The following is an 18587-nucleotide window of genomic DNA, read 5'->3' as shown; positions in this document are numbered from 1 at the left end:
TGAAAGGAGGAAGCCTTTCAGGTGTGATGAAGGGACATGTTTCTGATCCTAGAACTTCCCAGCAGAAGATGGGAAAAGCCTTGTTTCAAGCTGGGGTGGATATTGGGGTTCAGTGTGGCCCATTCTGCCATATAGGGCTGATGGGAGAATCCATGGAAGTCAGAGGGTAGGAGTGCATTGCTGCCGTCTCCTTAGCAACTGGGGGACATCAGACCAGAGGAACAAAGGGTGTGAGCACAGCAGCTTCTCTAATCACTGGGAAACTTGACCCAAACCTTGGGTCTTCTAGGGCATGATCCAGAACCCTCCACTCTTTCACCAGGCTCTTTTAACTGTATGTTGGGGTGGGACTTAGAGTGAGGATTAAGCTCATAGTTTCAGTGTGTCTAACAGCCTGCAAGCTCTGAGCAAGAACTTCAGACCAAACCGTAAGTCCAAACCCATGTAGGAAAAAAATTTAACCAGCTGGTTACATATAACCATGACATGCGGATACTAAAGAAATCCCTGTTTGGACCTGGAGAAGTTCAGAGAGGAAAGTGGGGTCTGGTTGTGGCAAGCAATCAAGAGACACTTCTGCCTGGAAGGGGCTGTGTAATCAGGTGAAACCACGATTGCCTTTAGCAAGATTTGATTATGTTTGGAGTCTTAGGACATTCTGTGAGGAGATTCTGGCTTGGAACTGGTCCCTGGCCACACGCAAGGACAAATATTCTCAGTGCTTTCTTTTAAGATCAGATGCCCTTATGCCGCTGGCCAGAAGCCCAGAAGTCCCCTAGGCTAGCTTCAGACAGATTGTCTATAGAACATGATTTTTTCCTTTGGGCATTTGAGTCTGTTCCTGGTCCTTGAATTTCCTAGCACAGTTGTAGCAAACAGAGCTGTCCTTATCTCCGTGGATTTCTGTGAGGACTGTGAGAAAGGCAGTTCTACCACACTGGTCATGGACCTGGTGTGTGACAAATCCTCAGCCTTACTAATGACTGTGAGCAGATCAGCAGCCCACCCTGTCCTTACTCAGACTCATGTCTGTAACAAGTGAGTTACAGACCCACGTGGGGAAAATACAGAAAGGCCATGATCACTGTGAGCATGGAGGGGAAATCTAGCATGGGGCATGGAAATGGAGAGCTCTAGAGAGGTGCCAGGTGCTTTATGCCAGGCCCTTTGCTGGGTTCCAGGGACATAGAGAATAGAGAGGATTCCTGCCCTCACTGGTGCATGGCCCATAGGTTATAATTTTCATATAATGAGGTAACGGGCTTCCCTGGTTGCACAGATGGTAAAGAATCCTCCTGCAATGCAGGAGACCTGGTTTCCATCCCTGGGTTTCATCCCTGGAGAAGGGAATGGCTACCCACTCCAGTATTCTTGCTTGGAGAATCCCAAGGACAGAGGAGCCTGGTGGGCTATAGTTCATGGGGTTGCAAAGAGTTAGACACGACTGAGCAACTCAACTAATACACACATAATGAGGTAAAAGCTGTGAACAGGAATTATGTACAGAATGCTACGGAAACTTGGGGCACCAAAATGAGCTTTGAGAGAAGCAGGAAAGGCTTCCTGGAAGAGTTGAATCTTTAAGGGTAAGTAGGAATTATCCCGGTAGTACATAAAAGAGGGCTCTAGGAAAGATCAGTAGATCCACAGACTCAGGGTACAGAAGTAGAAAAGTCTGGTGTGCAGGTGTGAACACATATTTAGGTATTACTGGACCATGGGGTGTGGTTATGGATGAGGTTGTAGTGGGTGGTAGAGCCATGTTACAAAGGCCTATGAGTGAAATTTTATTAATTTACTTAATTTTATTTTTTACTGAAGTATAGTTGATGGACGGTGTTTCAGGTATACCATTATTCGGAATCGATTTTAGGTCTGTAGCTCTCCCAATGTGAACAACATAGACCATTGAAGTAATTGTTCAAGAACACACTGATTGGTGGTAAGTAATTTGTAAGATTATTTTGTTAGGTAAAATTTGTCTTTTCCCCATAAAAGTGAAAAGGAACAAAAAAAAAAACTTAAAAATTCTTGTCGAGAGGACAGCTGAAGGATGTTAAAATTTTGGGAGTGCTCTTATTTCTGTTCTGTTGATCTATGTGCCTGTTTTTATTCTAGTACCATACATTCTGATTACTATAGCTTTATGATATAGTTTATAATTAAGAAGCATGATGCCTCCAGCTTTGTTCTTCTTTCTCAGCATTAAGTATTTGAGATCTTTTCTGGTTCCACGTTAATTTTAGAATTGTTATTTCTATTCTGTAAAAATGCCATTGGAAGTTAGCATATAACCCCTTTTCAACTGTTGATGAATGAATGGTTCTTGGCATTAAGTGTCCGTAATTGTCAAAGGCACAATCAGAGACAAAACCAGATATTATGAAGTTTTGATGAAACAAGAAAACTTGTAGTTCTGTTAAAGGGGTTGAACCTGAGTCTGACCAAGCCTGTGGATCCAGTTGCCTATTTTCAGGAAATATGAGGACAGAGGCACAAGTTAAACCTCACCATGAGTGAGTACCCAGTCAGCAAAATCCAGGTTGTGGGTAAATCTACAGGCCAGGCCAGGTGTCCTAGGCTACTTAACAGTTAAATTGTAAGAGAGCAGGAGGGAGAACACTTAGGTAAAAAGAGACCAAAAGATATATCAAGGAAAAAATAAGCAAGATGAAATTTTATTTTTGTAAGAATGGTGAGTTGTCTGGTAGAAATAGAAGTTCAAGGACATGATTACAATAAAAGTCAAGGTTTGTGGTAACTTGAGGGGATTATGACTGGGATGGGGTTGTATGGAGGTGTTTCTGGGGTGCAGCAGAGTTGTGGTTTTTTTAATCTGAGTAGTGTTTACTATGGGGTTAAGCATATAATAATTTGTGAAGCTCTACCTTTGTCTTGTGGGTTTTCTATATATGTGTTATATATTTTACAACAAAAATTTCTATTTTTTTTTAAAAAAGGGAATTAATGAGAAAGCAACATAACTTAGGAGATGTGTGTGCATGTGCTACAAGCCTGGCTGGAAGGATGAGATGTGGCAGGAGAATTGGCACTTATTCCTCCAAAGAAGAAAGTAAAGAAGAAAAATACATATTCGTTTACAGATATATGCTTGCTTATTGGGTGAGTAGGCTGGGAATAGGGTCAATGGAAAATCATTAAAAACCCGCTGACATCTCTTTTTTCTGAACCAGAAACCAAGTTACTTGCTGAGAGTAGGATGGGCTGTGATGGGTGGTGAGGTCAAATAGCCTCTGAAGTGAGAGGAGTGACCTCATGCCTAAACTCAGCTTGCTTGCAGTGTTGTGTGGTATTCTCCAGTGGCTTTCAGAAGCCCAGGAGTTTCTACTGGGCAGATCTGTGGCTGAATCTTCTTCCATGTAGTGTGATAGAAGAAAAAAAAAACTTAGTGTCCTGGAAAAAAAAATTGTTTGTTGTGATGCCATTTGGGTCCTAGAATTACCCAGGAAAATGAAAGATGAAAAGTTAATGTTTGCCATGGGTTAAATTGTGATCCTCCAAGGATGTTGAAGTCCTAAACTCTAGTACCTGTGAATACGACCTTATTTGGAAATAGGGTCTCTGCAGATGTTTGAGTTGAAAATCATTTGGATGGGCCCTAATTCAATATGACTGTTTCCGTATAAGAGGGCAAAATTGGACACAGGCACAAACACATACGGAGGGAAGGCAATACAAAGACCTAGGGAGAATACCATCTACCAGCCATGGAATGCCAGGGGCTGCCAGGAGCTGGGAGAGGGGCTTGGAGCATATCCTTCCTTCACAGGCCTCAGAAAGAAGCAGTTCTGAAGACAGCTTGATTTCAGACCTCTAGCCTCCAGAGCTGGGAGACAATACAGTTCTTCTGTTTAAGCCCCGCAGGCTGTAGTGCTTTATTATGGCAGCCTTAGGACTTAATCCAGTGCCCCAGAAAAAATACTGGGTTTGGTTGATGTGATGTATATGTGATGTACATGGTCCATGCTCTCACTGAACTTGTAGTCAAGTGATGAAGCAACTACTAAATCAAAAAACATATATACACAAATTCTAATATTTTGTGGTTTTTCCAGTGGTCATGTATGGATGTGAGAGTTGGACTGTGAAGAAAGCTGAGCACCAAAGAATTGATGCTTTTGAACTGTGGTGTTGGAGAAGACTCTTGAGAGTCCCTTGGACTGCAAGGAGATCCAACCAGCCCATTCTGAAGGAGATCAGCCCTGGGATTTCTTTGGAAGGAATGATGCTAAAGTTGAAACTCCAGTACTTTGGCCACCTCATGCGAAGAGTTGACTCATTGGAAAAGACCCTGATTCTGGGAGGGATTGGGGGCAGGAGGAGAAGGGGACGACAGAGGATGAGATGGCTGGATGGCATCAGTGACTTGATGGACGTGAGTCTGAGTGAACTCTGGGAGTTGGTGATGGACAGGGAGGCCTGGCATGCTGCGATTCATGGGGTCACAAAGAATCAGACACGACTGAGCAACTGAACTGAATTGAACTGAATAATGAACAAAGATCCTATGAGAAAATTTAACAGGGGAGAATATAATTTAGGTAGGGAGTATCCAGGAAAATGTATTCCATGGAGAACACTGAGAATATCTCTTTAAATGAGTAAATGTTAGGTGAAGACTGGGCGGCAGGGATGTAGATTTCCAGGATGTGTGCAGAGCATGGGTAGAAGCTGTGAGGTGAGCTTGTTTCAGAAAAGTAAAGTCCAGTCAGGTGGACCATGTGAGACAGTGGGCACATGAGACGGGTAGGGCTGCAGGAAGCAGTTGGGCCAGATGAGGGGGCTTGTTGTCCATGTAAGCAGTTTCTACTTTAGCTCAATAGGAAGACAGTGAAAGGTTTTATTTGTGGCAAATGCATGATCCAATTTCAATTCTATAAAGGTCATTTGATAACTGCATGAAAGAGGAGCAATAAATATGTAAAAATGACATAGGACACCAGTTAAGAGGCTGTTTCCTTAGTCTTACAACAAATGCTCCTTGCCTGTTCCATGGTGCGTGGAGCCTCAGCAGATGAATGACCCCAGTCACCAGAAGCTCCTGGGAGGCCGTACCCTTCAGAGGACAAGCCAGCGTTTCGCTGGAATGCAGGTGGAAAGGTGTGCTGGGAGAAGGTGTAAAGCAGCAGGTTCTGCAGGGCATGGCAGCAACAGTAGAGACAGAGGCCAAGAAGCTTGGCTGGAGAAGAGGAGATCAGAGCCAGATGGGGTGCATGAATGTATTTCTGGCTGCACTTGCTCCAGGCTGGAAAGTGGTTTTCATATCCCTAAGTGCATCCATGCTCACTTGGTCATTTCCCCAAATTCGTGTCTTTCACGAATTTTCTTTACATATTTTTTTGTTCTGCAGTTCTTTTTAGGAGTCTTCCCCAGCTCTGTAATCAAAATCATATCGCACACTTCCTGAAGCTGGAATGCATGAAGCCCAAGTGATACACGTATATAAATTTTCATGGATGTGAAAAGCACACAGGAGGGAGTGATGGAAGAATTTGTTCCTGTCCTGGTTCTTTTGCTCTCCTGTTAGAGGAGCCCTATTTCTCCCATCTCTAGTTTTTTCCTTCTCTAGCTTTAAATGCCTTCTTCTGTTCTCTGGGTCTAACCGCCCCTGAAGTGTACGTTTTACAAAGGACAGTTTACAAGAATTGCTTTGCTTGGCCCCACCACAAGCCTCTGTAATAGGAAGCATTAATGGTGTACAGCCTGTTTTACAGGGGAGAGAACTGACATTTGGAAAGGCAAAGCAGGTGCCTTACTGAAAGCTCATCAAGCTGAGTCCAGATCTGAATTTGGATTGTCTGATTCTGGGTTCTGTATTTATATAAGATCAGATAAAGGTTTTGTAAAGCACTGCAAACTGTCAGCCACTCTTGATCTTCAGCCCTTCAAAGCAAGAGTTCTAACACGAATTCTTTGTATATCCCACATTGCCCAGCATGGAAGACTCATGGTGATGGTGTTATAGGACTTTGCCCCGCTCTGTGGGAAGCTCTGATTTCCCTAAATAGATTGCAGCCATATTAGAACTGGGCTGGGCCATTCTTTAATTATTCTGTATGCATGAGCCATGTAAGTTGTGTTGCTGCCATTTGTGATACATATAAACTCGAGAAAATCCTTTTTTCTACCCAAGCTTCATGTTCTTTGCATTTTAAAACAAAGAGTGATATCTACCTGGCATTTCTTTTTTTCAAGGTGAGAGACTGAAGACAGCTATCAAAAACACAGTCAGCTAAGTAAGGCAGCCTTACAGTTCTCTGTATACTATAGGCATTTGTTAAATGAATGTACAGTGAGGATACAAAGAAACCTACATAACATCCTACCAGGCCATTAGGGCTGTTCCCACAGTCCTAAGCAATGCACTTTGCCAGTGGTACTCAAGAAGTATATTTTAATGGTGAGACATTATGTTCAAAGACAGACCTTTATTTGATTGAACTGCTCAGTGGAGCAAGTAGATGTTCTTGTTCCTAAAAGGTTCACTAGTCACGCAGCTCACTATTGCTCAAGACCTACATATAGAGTGACTCTCCCCTGCTCTCAGCTGTCCCTTTGCTGATTGGTTCAGCTATGAGGAGCTTACTCTTCGTCCTTGTGGTCCTTGTCCTGCTCTCCTATGTTCCACCAGGTAAAATGGAATCTCTTCCCTGTGGAATTATGAACCATCAAGGGAAAGAGGGTATGAGGTCCTACAAGAGTGAGGAGGAAGCTGGACTTGGATGAAGAAAATTGAAACAGAGAGGCAGAGATGGATGCTCCAGGCTGTTCCAGGGAACAGAGATAAGATGCTAAGGACACATAGTAGTCTCAAAGAAGACATTAGTTCTGGATTTTGGTCTAGGGAATCTGTGAATTTTGTGGGGGAACTGAACTGATGGCGTTGGCAGAGCAAAAGCATGAGACCTTTAGAGGATACATAGTGGGTGGGAGAGGGACTGTTCCTCTAGGACTCTTAGAACTTGCACTTTGAAGTCAGTTAGAAACCAAGGCAAATTTGATGCTGAGCAGAATCAATAAATAGAGCAAGTTGTTCAAATATATTAACTTTAAAGCATGATAGGAGCATATGGAACATCGGTTTGAGGGGTCAAAATTTATGTCCTATGGAAAGAAACCAGCAACTTGATACTGAGAAGGGTCCACTTAAGTCACTGAAGTGGTGAGTCAACAACTTTGCTTGTGGTTTGCTAAAGTCAGCAGAGAGCTTTTACCCTTTGTCTGAAAGCTTCACATTCTAAAGGTATCATTTAAGGGCCATAGGTAAGTATTCGAGAGGCACATGAGAATTGTGAGATTTCTGCCATTGTCCTGGATGGCATGACCTTTGGACTCATGGTGTCTCCCTTGGACTCCTTTGTCCCCAGGGGGTGCCCCAGGGATAATGGGCATGTGAAAGGCAAATTCACTTGCCAGTGGCCTTTGGTCAGACCACACGGCTTACTTTTACGCTACAGAGGCCCTTGGGCAGGCTGGGTGGAGAGACTGGTAAGGTTGAACACACAAGAGCGGGGAATTCAGTAGGATGACTCGGAGCCACCCTCACCCTCTTAAGCTGCCTGCCTACCACTCCTCCTGATCCCTCAGCCTCCAGAGCCGCCCAGGTCTTGAGGTGAGGAGAAAGACTAGTCACTGATCGGAACCTAGGCGTCAGGTCCTCCAGACCCATTCACATTCACCAGCCACCAACACTTTCCACTACTTTGTGATTAAGCCTGAGCAGGCAGTCAGGCATGCAGGAAAAAGTCAACGAGAAGCGGGCCTAGAACCAGGGGCTTCTGTACTTCTGTGTCGGTGATCTTTCCTTCTTTAAACGACACTTGATAATCAGTCTGTTATTTGTTTGAGATCTTGCGTGTCTCCTGCCATGGGGCCTTGACAGACTCCTGGGGTCTAAATGTTTTCCACTGCAAATAGTTCCAAGCAAATCTGCTGGGCTCTGTTACCTGTCTATAGTTGATGAGCGATTCACATGCGTTGGAACTGTGGAAACTAGTAACTCATAATACATCTCTGGGAAATAACATAAGAGCAACTGAAAAAGGGACACCCAACCATAACATGACTGGGGTCTTTGGAGCCTGTTCAATTTACCATTAAAACTTTGTAAAGTGCAGTCTTCAGTCTTATCCAAGGCGTTATGACCCTGCAAGCACGGTGTGTTTAATTCTGTTTTTGTTGGCAGTTAAAAGTGGAGCAAATGCATTCATAAGAAGATTCTTTAACACATGCTGGCGAACAAAAGGTATTTGCAGGAAATCATGTCATAAAAGTGAAATCTTTCATGTATTCTGTGACGTGTCAATTCTTTGCTGCATTGATAAAAAGCATTTGCCTTCAATGGTTGGGAAATAGTTGTGTCTGAGGTTCCTGCTGACTTCCTCTGAGGACCTTCTGAGATGTACCAGCCCATTAAAATGATGGCTTTAGCCTATCAATATTTCTGTGTTGGCTGTATTTCTCTTTATTTAGAGGAGTTTGTTGTCTCTCCCATGGAAATAATCTCTTAGTCGAATTCCTTGTCTTCAATATTTTTATTCTTTGTTAATTTTTCCTATTAAAATTTTCCTAAAAACTTTTTTTGAAATATACCATGTACTCAAAAAAATGTAAAAATCATAAGTGACCCTCTTAACAAATTTCACAAATTTAGCACATCCGTGCAACAGTAGTCTTGCTTGGGAAACCCCACAGACAAAGGAGCCTGGCAGGCTACAGTCCACGGGGTCACAGAGAGTCGAACATGACTGAACACACACACACACACACACAATTCATGTAATTCTCACAACACTATGATGTAGGTACCATGGTTATCCGGTTGTATAGATAAGGAAACGGGATAGAGAGAGACTAAAGAACTTATCCAAGGTCAAATGGTTTGAAACTGGTGGGGCTGGGATACCTACTATAGATGAAATGACAATGTGGTGGATATAAGTTGAGGAAATTAATGAAAAAGTACACACATGAAAACAGACTGTGAGCTTTTAGAAAATATTTACTTTAACTTGAGCATCTACATATATAATTACCATGAATTTCCTTTATCCATCATATTAATTATTCTTTATAGACAAGGGAGTTTTAAACATCTTTAGATTTCTGAAGAAGATGGAGTTAGACTTTTCACCACTTCTTTTTTTCCTTAACTTTTTTCTTCTCTTTGCAGCAGATGGTCCAGTCAGCACAGTATTTAACTGCGTATTCGTTAGCATTGCACTTCATTCTGCAGTTATAGTATCCTGAAGGACATCCTTCCTGAAAAAAGAGGCTTCTGGCTTTAAAAAGAGAAAACATTGTATTGTGTGTTTGTATATTTTAATGTTTGAACACTTTACTATTTGAAGTGTTTCACAATAAAACAACAACAATAAAGAACTTCCAGAAAAAAGTGACAAAAAAAGAATGGAGAAGAGAAAAGTGGCAGTACTGAATAAAGATAAATGAGGGTTTCTTCTCTAGAGCAGTCGGTGAGCTGAGGCTGAAAACGGGCAGCGTTTCTGATAAGAGCTGTCACTGCATATTTTTGGCTATGCTAAAATTAATGATCCATTTAAGTGTGGGGATTCATGATTCAGGAAAGGGTGTTTAATTTTACAAGTGAGGTCTCTGAAAGTGCGTGTGGATGAAATCTCATGTACAGGTGAAGGGGTTGGCCTTAGGTCAGAGTATGAGTTTTGAAGGCAGGGTGAGATAAAATTAGGTAAAGGTTCATGGTAGTGGGGAAATGGGGATTTTGTCACTTGTTGCTTTTCCTGTCTTGGTGAAAAAACAAATCATCAACTGAGAATGAGAATGGGATGGGGAAGTTGGGTCTTGGTTTCCATTTTCCAGTGTGTTGAGGCTCAGAGCTGTTACCTCCTTTACTGAGGAGGTTTTTGAGACCTGCACAGGGTCCCACATGCCATGACCTCTCACCTTGGTTTCCAGTTCTTGATCATAGGTGTTTCCATCTATCCCTTTACCCCAAGGAAGCCTAAGTTTTATAAGAATCACTCGCATGCATTTCCTTACTTAAAAATAGTGTTAGTACCTGAATTTCATCCCTAGATACTGTAGTTTAGTTTTTTCTCTTTATAATTTTTGATATTCCTTCTAAACCTACAGATTTTTCCCAAATCCATTTTTTATACTTTTCTTACAGTTCTTATGTCGAAGAACTTGGGGTGTTTAACCTGTAGTGTTTCCTACAGTTTATAATTTTCTGATTGCATACTCTTAGAGAAATCAGCATGTTCCTGTGTCCTCTGTATTTTCAGTAAATTGGCAACTGGATTCAGACACTTGACCAGACTCATGTTTGATTCCTTTAGCTGGCTGTACTGCAGCTGGTGGAGGTGATTGTGTGTGTGTGTGTGTGTGTTTTATCAGGAGGCCCTTAATGTCTGGTTGTCTATCTTTTGGAGATAATAGCAGCTACTGATTCCCAATGGCTTCATTCATTAATAATGAGGGTTGTATGTTGGTGACACTGTAGTTATATGTCTTTTTCAGTTGAAATGTACATGACTCAGTAAGTTTGGTGACTAGTTTACACTTGAGTGACTTCACTTTGTCACTTTACACTTGTGAAATCATCACTACTATCAAGATCATAAGACACTTTAATCACATATGAAAATTTCCTCTCACTTCCTCTATTATTATTATTGTTGTTGTTGTTATTAATTGTGGTAAGAATACTTAGCATAAGATCTAGACTGTGAAAAATCTAAGTATACAATCCTGTATTGTTAACTGTGGGTACTGTGTGAGATAGAACTTCAGAACTTTTCTGTCTTGCATAAATGAAACTTTGTACCTTTTGGCCAATGTCTCCCCATTTCCTCCACCCATCAGGCCCTGTTAGTATGAATGTGCTATTTTTGGATTCCACATATAAGTGACATCACACAGTATTTGTCTTTTTGTGTCTGACATTTCATTTAGCATAGTACCCTCCAGGTCCACCCGTGTGGTCACAAATGGCAGGATTTCCTTCTTTTTTAATGCTGAATTTATCTTATATATATATCTCATTTTCTTCATATGTGTGTATATATTTTTCACTTTTATTGAGGAATGACTGACTGATAAAAATTGTATACATTTAGGGTATACAATGCAACATTACAATATAACATATATTGATACCACCACAAGATAATTAACATATCCAACACTTCATGTGGTCATCCTCTTTTATTGTATTGTAAGATCACTTGAGATCTACTCTCAGCAAATTTCAAGTGTATAATACATTATATTGACTATTTTTATTAACTATAGTCACCGTATTGTACATTAAGTCTCTGGAACTTGTTCATTTTATAACTGGACGTTTGTACCCTAACATCTCTCCATTTCCTTCCCTGCCCCTCCAGCCCTTGGCATCCACCATTTTACTTGCTACTTCTTTGACTTTTACTTTTTTACGTTCCACACATAAATGAGATCACACAGTATTGATCCTTCTGTGTCTCACTTACTTGACTTAGCATAATGTCCTTCAGGACATTTGTTCATGTCAATGCAAATGGTATAGTTTCCTTCTTTGTAAGGCTGAATAATATTCTGTTGTATGACTACACACACACACACACACACACACACACATAAGACATTTTCTTTACCCATTCATACATTGACAAGACACTTTGGTTGTTTCCTTATTTTGGCTAGTGTGAATAATACTGCATTGAACATAGGAGTACAGTTATCTCTTCAGCATCTCTATTCAATATCATTTTTTGGATATATACTCAGAAGTGAAATAGCTGGATCTTATAGTGGTTTCTAGTTCTAATTTTTAAAGAAGCATTCATATTTTTTCATAATTACTTTTTCAATTTATGTTTCCACAAAAGTGTACAAGGTTTCTCTTTATATATCTACCAATACTTATTATTATTATTATGATAATAGCTATTTTAACAGGTGTGAGGTGATAGCTCATTGTGGGTTTGATTTGCATTTCCCTAATGATAAGTGACTTTGAACGCCTTTTTGTATTCTTTTTGGCTATTTGTATATCTTTTCTGGAAAAATATCTGTTCAGGTCCCTTGCCCATTTTTAATTGCTTTATTATTATTTGGGCTATTGAGTTGTGTGAGCTCCTCGTGTGTTCTGCAAGGAATTTGCAAACCCTTATTGCAATGGCACCCCACCCCAGTACTAATGCCTGGAAAATCCCATGGATGGAGGAGCCTGGTAGGCTGCAGTCCATGGTTTTGCTACAAGTCAGACACGACTGAGTGACTTCACTTTCACTTTTCTTTTTTCCCCCCCACTTTCACTTTTCATTTTCACGCATTGGAGAAGGAAATGGCAACCCACTCCAGTGTTCTTGCCTGGAGAATCCCAGGGATGTGGGAGCCTGGTGGGCTGCCGTCTATGGGATCACACAGAGTCAGACATGACTGAAGTGACTTAGCAGCAGCATTGAGTATAGGGCCTGCAGATATTTTCTCCTATTCCTTAGGTTGTGTTTTAACTCTGTTGATTGTTTGTTTTGCTCTGCAGAAGCTTTTTAGTTTCATATAGTCCTACTTATCTCATTTTGCCTCTGGTGCTTGTGCATATCCAATAAATCATTGCAAAGACCAGTGTCATGAAGCTCTTCCTTCATGTTTTCTTCTAGAGATTTTACAGTTTCGGGTCTCCTGTTTAAATCTTTAATCTATTTTGAATTGATTTTTTTCTATAAATGTAGTCTGCACGTGGCTATCCAGTTTCCCTAACATCATTGGTTGAAGAGACTCTCCTTTATCCATTGTGTAGTCTTAGTACTCTTGTTGAATATCAGTTCCCTCTGTGTTTTGGGGTGGGGGGATTATTTCTGAGGTCTCTATTCTCTTCCACTGTTCTACATATCTATTTTTAAAAAATTATTTGTTTGGCTATACCAGGTCTTAGTTTGGAGAAGGCAATGGCACCCCAATCCAGTACTGTTGCCTAGAAAATCCCATGGATGGAGGAGCCTGGTAGGCTGTAGTCCATGGGGTCGCTAGAGTTGGACACGACTGAGCGACTTCACTTTCACTTTTCACTTTCATGCATTGGAGAAGGAAATGGCAACCCACTCCAGTGTTCTTGCCTGGAGAATCCCAGGGATGGGAAGCCTGGTGAGCTGCCGTCTATGGGGTCGCACAGAGTCGGAAACGACTGAAGCGACTTAGCAGCGGCAGCAGCAGCAGGTCTTAGTTGCAGCACGCAGGATCTTTGATTTTCATTGCAGCATGCCAGATCTTTAGTTGCAGCATGTGGGATCTAGTTCCCTGACCAGGGATGGAATTCAGGCCCCCTATATTGGGAGTGCAGTCTTAGCCACTGGACCACCAGGGAAGTCCTTACATATCTGTATTTATGCCAGTATCATACTTTAAAAATTTTTATAGCTTTGTAATATATTTTGAAGCCATGAATTACTATGCCATCAGCTTTGTTCTTCTTGCTCAAAGTTGCTTCAGTATTTAGGGAATTTTGTGGCTGCATAAGAATTTTAGGACTCATTCTTTCTTCCTTCTCTTTTATTTTTCTTAAGAAATTTTTTTCAGCTGTTTAAAAGTTTTAAAAAGCTGTTCTAAATTTTTTTTTCTATGAAAAATAACATTGGGATTTTCACATGGATTTTACTGAATTTATTATTTGCTTTAGGTTTTATGAACATTTTAGCAGTATTAATTCTTTCAGCTGCTAAATAGTTATCAGTTGAAAAAGATTAAGTATTGATGCATGCTGCAATATGGATACATTTTGAAAAACCTGTTGCTATTTAGCAGCTGAAAGAATTAATACTGCTAAAATGTTCATAAAATGTTGCTTTTATTTGTGTCTTCTTTAATTTCTTTCATCAATATTTTGTAATTTTCAGTGTACAAGTCTTTTACCTCTTTGGTTAAGTTGTATTGCTCAGTACTTTGTTCTTTTGATGCTGTTATAAATGAGATTGGTTTCATAATTTCTCTTGAACAGTTTGTTGTTAATATGTAGAAATGCAACTGGTTTTTGCTTATTGATTTTGTTTTCTGTAACTTATTGAATTTTTGTACTAGTTCTAAGTTTTTGATGGTATCTTGGGGTTTCTACATATAAGATCATGTCATCTGTCTACAGAGGTAACTGAATCTGAGTTGTTTCTAATTCGAGCCTGGAAGCATATTCAGTGATACAGCAATGTCAGTCAAATATATATATATATATATTTAAAAAGAAACAGCTTAAAGAATGGGAGAGAATATTTGCAAACCTGTATCTGCTAAAGGTTTAATGTCAAAAGTATATGAAGAACAGACTAGTGAAAAACAACTAAATTAAGAAATAAGTAAAGAATTTGAGTACAGAAATATACACATGGCCAATAAAACACTTAAAAGATGCTCAACATCATTCATGTTGCAAATTAAATGCAATTTAAAATACAAATTAAAACTACAATGAGATTTCACTTTATACTAACTAGGAGGACTATCATAAAAGAAACAGACAATAACAACTGCTGGTGACTATGTGAAGAAATTGGAACCCTCAGGCACTGGTGGTGGGATTTTAAAGTAGTGAAGCTATGAAAAATAGTTTGACAGTTCCTCAGAAATTTAAACATAGTGTAACCATAAAACACAGGTATATTTCCAAGAGAATTGAAAATATATCCACATAAAAGCTTGGATGTAAATGTTCAGAGCAACATCATTGATAAAATATCCAGACTAGAAACAACCCAAATGTCCATCAACTGATGACTGGATGAATACAAGATAGTATATCCATTTACTGTAATACTATTTTATCAGTTGAAAAAGATTAAGTATTGATGCCTGCTGCAATATGGATACATTTTGAAAAACCTGTTGCTAAGTGAAAGAAAACAGACACAAAGATTTACATGTTATTTGACTATGTTAGATATCCAGGATAGGTAAATGGATAGATACAGAAAATAGATTAATAGTTGCCAGGGTCTGAGGGGAGGAGGAAGATGGGGAATGACTGCTAATGAATATGGAGTTTCTTTTTTGGAGTCATGGAATGTTCTGGAATTGGATAGTGATGATGGTTGAATAACTTTAGGAATATACAGAAAACCACATAAATGGTACACTTTAAAAGAATGAATTTTATCTCATAAAAGAAACGAGAACCATGAAGGAAATCTTGAATTTCTTTAGGAATTAAAAGGTGATCTTAAAGTAGTAAGTGCATGATAAAAGATGTCAATTGATAGTAATGTAAAACCCACTGATAAGCCCAATGATGAATATATATTTAACACATAGTATTGATGGATTTTAAAGTTAATTTGGGAGGGTTAGATTGATTATTCAATAAGTAGGCCCATGTAATTGGTTACTTGGTTAAGTGTTAAGATGGAATCTTAAGTCCCACCATACATAAAGTAATTTGCACATAAGCCCTTACCTAGATCAGTGATTGGAGTGTTGTGTAAACCACAGATTATGGTGGAGCAGCCTCCTGTACACCTTTGCCATTCTAATCTCTGCTCATTTTCCATTTTTTTCAGTTCCCCAAATTTTCTGTGTTCTGTAACCTCCTTTCACCTTCTTTAGATCTAATACAATCTTCAAGTAAAAGTTTATAGGTTAAATCACTGGAGGGTACCACCTTACAGCTGTTGCCCTAACCACCAGCTCTCCACTACTCTCCCATTCTTTGTTATATGGTACAATCTACTCTTTTCTAATTTATTTTCAAACTCTTGAAAGACCTTGTATTCTCTTTCACTTATATTTTCATTACTTTGGAATGAAAGGTTTTCTTCTTACCTTGAGGAACTATGGACAGTAAGGCAAGAACCCCGAGGAGGGAAAGCAAGACCTTCATAGTTGAATAAGTCAGAGAGAATCTGTAGCAGGGATGAAGAAAACTTCTTTCTACATTCAGTACTCAAGAAGTGAGTTGCTGTACGATTATTGAACCTTTCAGTGGCAAGAACATTTCTGCATTCCAATGAGCCTTCATATCAGGAGATACCATGCAATGGACGTGACCATCAGTCATTTACAGGACACTTGTCGAGTGTTGGCAGGGTGTGGGCAGTGACAGAAGAATGTGCAGCACTTACAGAGAAATAGCAGCCATGATAAAGGGAGGAGGGGATACTCTGTTGAAAAATCATTGTCTTATGGTTCCTGGAGGTTAAGGCAACCTTTATAGAGTAAAAACATTCAATCTGTTTCCCCAGTAATACAATAAGAGAAGCACTAGATATAATAACATACCTATTTATTAATATTTTGGGGAATGTATGTTAGCAGACTTCAGCAATGGAATTGTTTTTGAAACCATACACAGGCTTGTGAGATATACAGAAGCTTATGTTTGATTGTCTCTTTGTCCAGCCAACTAATGAGATCAGCTTATTTTTATGTCTAGAATCTTAGTAAACACACATCGTTATACATCACTGTCATATGCGATGTGAGGGAGACCAAAAAGGAAGAAAGGGACTTAGGTGCATTTGGGAAAGCAAATAGTACAGGAATGACAGTGGCCATGCAATCTGAGCATGTCTCTGACAAAGCGGCACAATTACCTTGTGTGTGTGCATTTTCAGTCGTGTCCGACTCTTTGTGACCCCATGGACTGTAGCCTGCCAGGCTCCTCTGCCCATGGAACTTTCCAGGCAAGAATACTGGTGTGGGTTCCCACTTCCTCCTCCAGCAATTACCTTGCAGACACTAAGGAATGAGCACAGAGGAACACTGGAGTAATGTGGATGACCTAGGGAATGATTAAAGAAAACATGAATAAGAATGCCAGCTTTAGAAGCTGCAGACTGCGTTCACATTCATGATCTAATTTGGTCTTCATAATTTCTTAGATGCTCTTACTCTATATTGAGTAACTTCCTTCTGGTTGTCAGTGTCCAAAAGGAAGCTCCTTTCTTCCATGGCTTTGTCTGGATACCCCTTCCACTCCTAATGAAGTATGTAGTCACACTATTTGAGCAGGCCCTCCATGGCTGTGGAAGCCTTGAAAAATGACATCAGGAACTAAATTAGGGATGGAGGATTGGTGGAGAGATAAGGATTGAGGTCCTGGAAGAGGCCAGTTTCACAGGCCTTAGCCTGAGCAGGGCCAATGAGGGGGCCAAAAGCTCTGGGGATGGCTTTTCCTAAGCCTGGGCTCAGGATTTTTTCTCCTCTGAAGTTGCTGTGACAGTGGCACCTGGGGAAAAGCCGCTATCAGCATCCTAAAAACTCATGGAGGCGTTGTTCAGGTCAGGGGAGTATGCTGGTTACTGATGACTATTGCATTTACTTAAATCTGACTGGCTGGGAATCTTTAGCCCCTCCAATCATGAAAGGCTTTGAAAGTCTAGTTTACATTGCAAAGGAATCACATTTATGAACACAAATCATTGAGTTCCCTAATGGAACACTAAGGGCTGAATCTTCAATGGTATTTTGTCATTTTCTATACAATTTGTTTCTCATCCAAAAAGATTTGGAGCCAGGGGATGGGCTTGGAAGGCTGCCCAGGAAGCCCAAGAACATTGAGTGATCCATGGGTTGGTAGTCAGGGACATCATCAAAAGGAAGGTCAGAAGACAGTTCATCACATTCTGGGGGTGGATTGGTGGGCACCCGTGAGTGTTGAAAGGAGGCTTATCCCCAGATTGCTAAGGGTCTTGGCACAGAAAGAGAAAGCACTTTGACAAAGGCCTTTCCTTAGAAGAACACAGAGAAGAAAATCAGCTATCAAGCTATCAAAGTACAGATTGTCACAGCAGGAGAAAGGAGTTAATTTACCATGAGATAATAAATTAGACTGAGGAATTATTGAGTTTTATTATTGAATTTAGCTCTCCAGAAGGGCAGTAGATACTCAGATACTTTATAATCAAGTATTCATTGTTTATCTTCCTTTTCTGTACTCAGTAGTATTGAAAGCTTATTATTTAAAGCAAGTTCCTGGGCTTTATTTATTTATTTTAAAATATAAATTTATTTTAATTGGAGGTTAATTGCTTGACAATATTGTATTCGTTTTGCCATACATCAACATGAATCTGCCACAGGTACACATGTGTTCCCCATCCTGAACGCCCCTCCCTCCTCCCTCCCTGTACGATCCCTCTGGGTCATCCCAGTGCACCAGCCCCAAGAAACCAGTATCATGCATCGAATCTGGACTGGCAATTTGTTTCATATATGATATTATGCATGTTTCAATGCCATTCTCCCAAATCATCCCACCCTCTCCCTCTCCCACAGAGTCCGTTCCTGGGCTTTAAAAGCAACAGATACAGTAACCTTCCTTTCTTTAGTTTCTTTTTTATGTGAAACTCTTACTTTTCCCCTTTTGTCTCAGGAAAATAATAATATGTTCTCTATTTCCAGTTCTTTTCATTTACTTCTTACCCTGAAGATTTCTGACATCTCTTTGTACTGAATATACTTTTGGTAAATCACTAACAAATTTTCCTTTGTATAAAATCAAATATATATATAATACATATACATATAAATATGTACATAGATACCTATATACTATATGTGTTTATAGTTTTTATTCTGATTCCTAAATATTACATTTTTATTTTAAAATTGGAAAACTCAGA

The 18587-nt window shown here is 40.0% G+C and overlaps 1 protein-coding gene and 1 long non-coding RNA gene across 2 annotated transcripts; one reads left to right on the top strand and one right to left on the bottom strand.

Moving 5' to 3' along the window:
• Window positions 1-6436: 6436 nt before the first annotated feature.
• LOC133252415 (uncharacterized) lies at window positions 6437-8461 on the top strand. The gene is made up of 2 exons (XR_009737919.1): window positions 6437-6652; window positions 8207-8461. It is a non-coding gene; the product is annotated as an uncharacterized LOC133252415 (long non-coding RNA).
• Window positions 8462-9004: 543 nt separating this feature from the next.
• On the bottom strand, window positions 9005-15964 carry LOC133252414 (beta-defensin 43-like). Its single transcript, XM_061424989.1, has 2 exons — window positions 15787-15964; window positions 9005-9302 (listed from the first exon to the last, which is right to left on the bottom strand). Exons 1-2 carry the CDS (start codon window positions 15842-15844, stop codon window positions 9151-9153), a joined length of 210 nt encoding a protein of 69 aa, XP_061280973.1. The 5' UTR covers window positions 15845-15964; the 3' UTR covers window positions 9005-9150.
• Between the last annotated feature and the right edge of the window lie 2623 nt (window positions 15965-18587).

The sequence above is a fragment of the Bos javanicus genome, chromosome 8, assembly GCF_032452875.1.
Source record: "Bos javanicus breed banteng chromosome 8, ARS-OSU_banteng_1.0, whole genome shotgun sequence".
Lineage (NCBI taxonomy): Eukaryota > Metazoa > Chordata > Mammalia > Artiodactyla > Bovidae > Bos > Bos javanicus.
The sequence above is the reverse complement of the archived record's forward strand: the minus strand, read 5'-3'. Positions and strand labels throughout refer to the sequence as shown.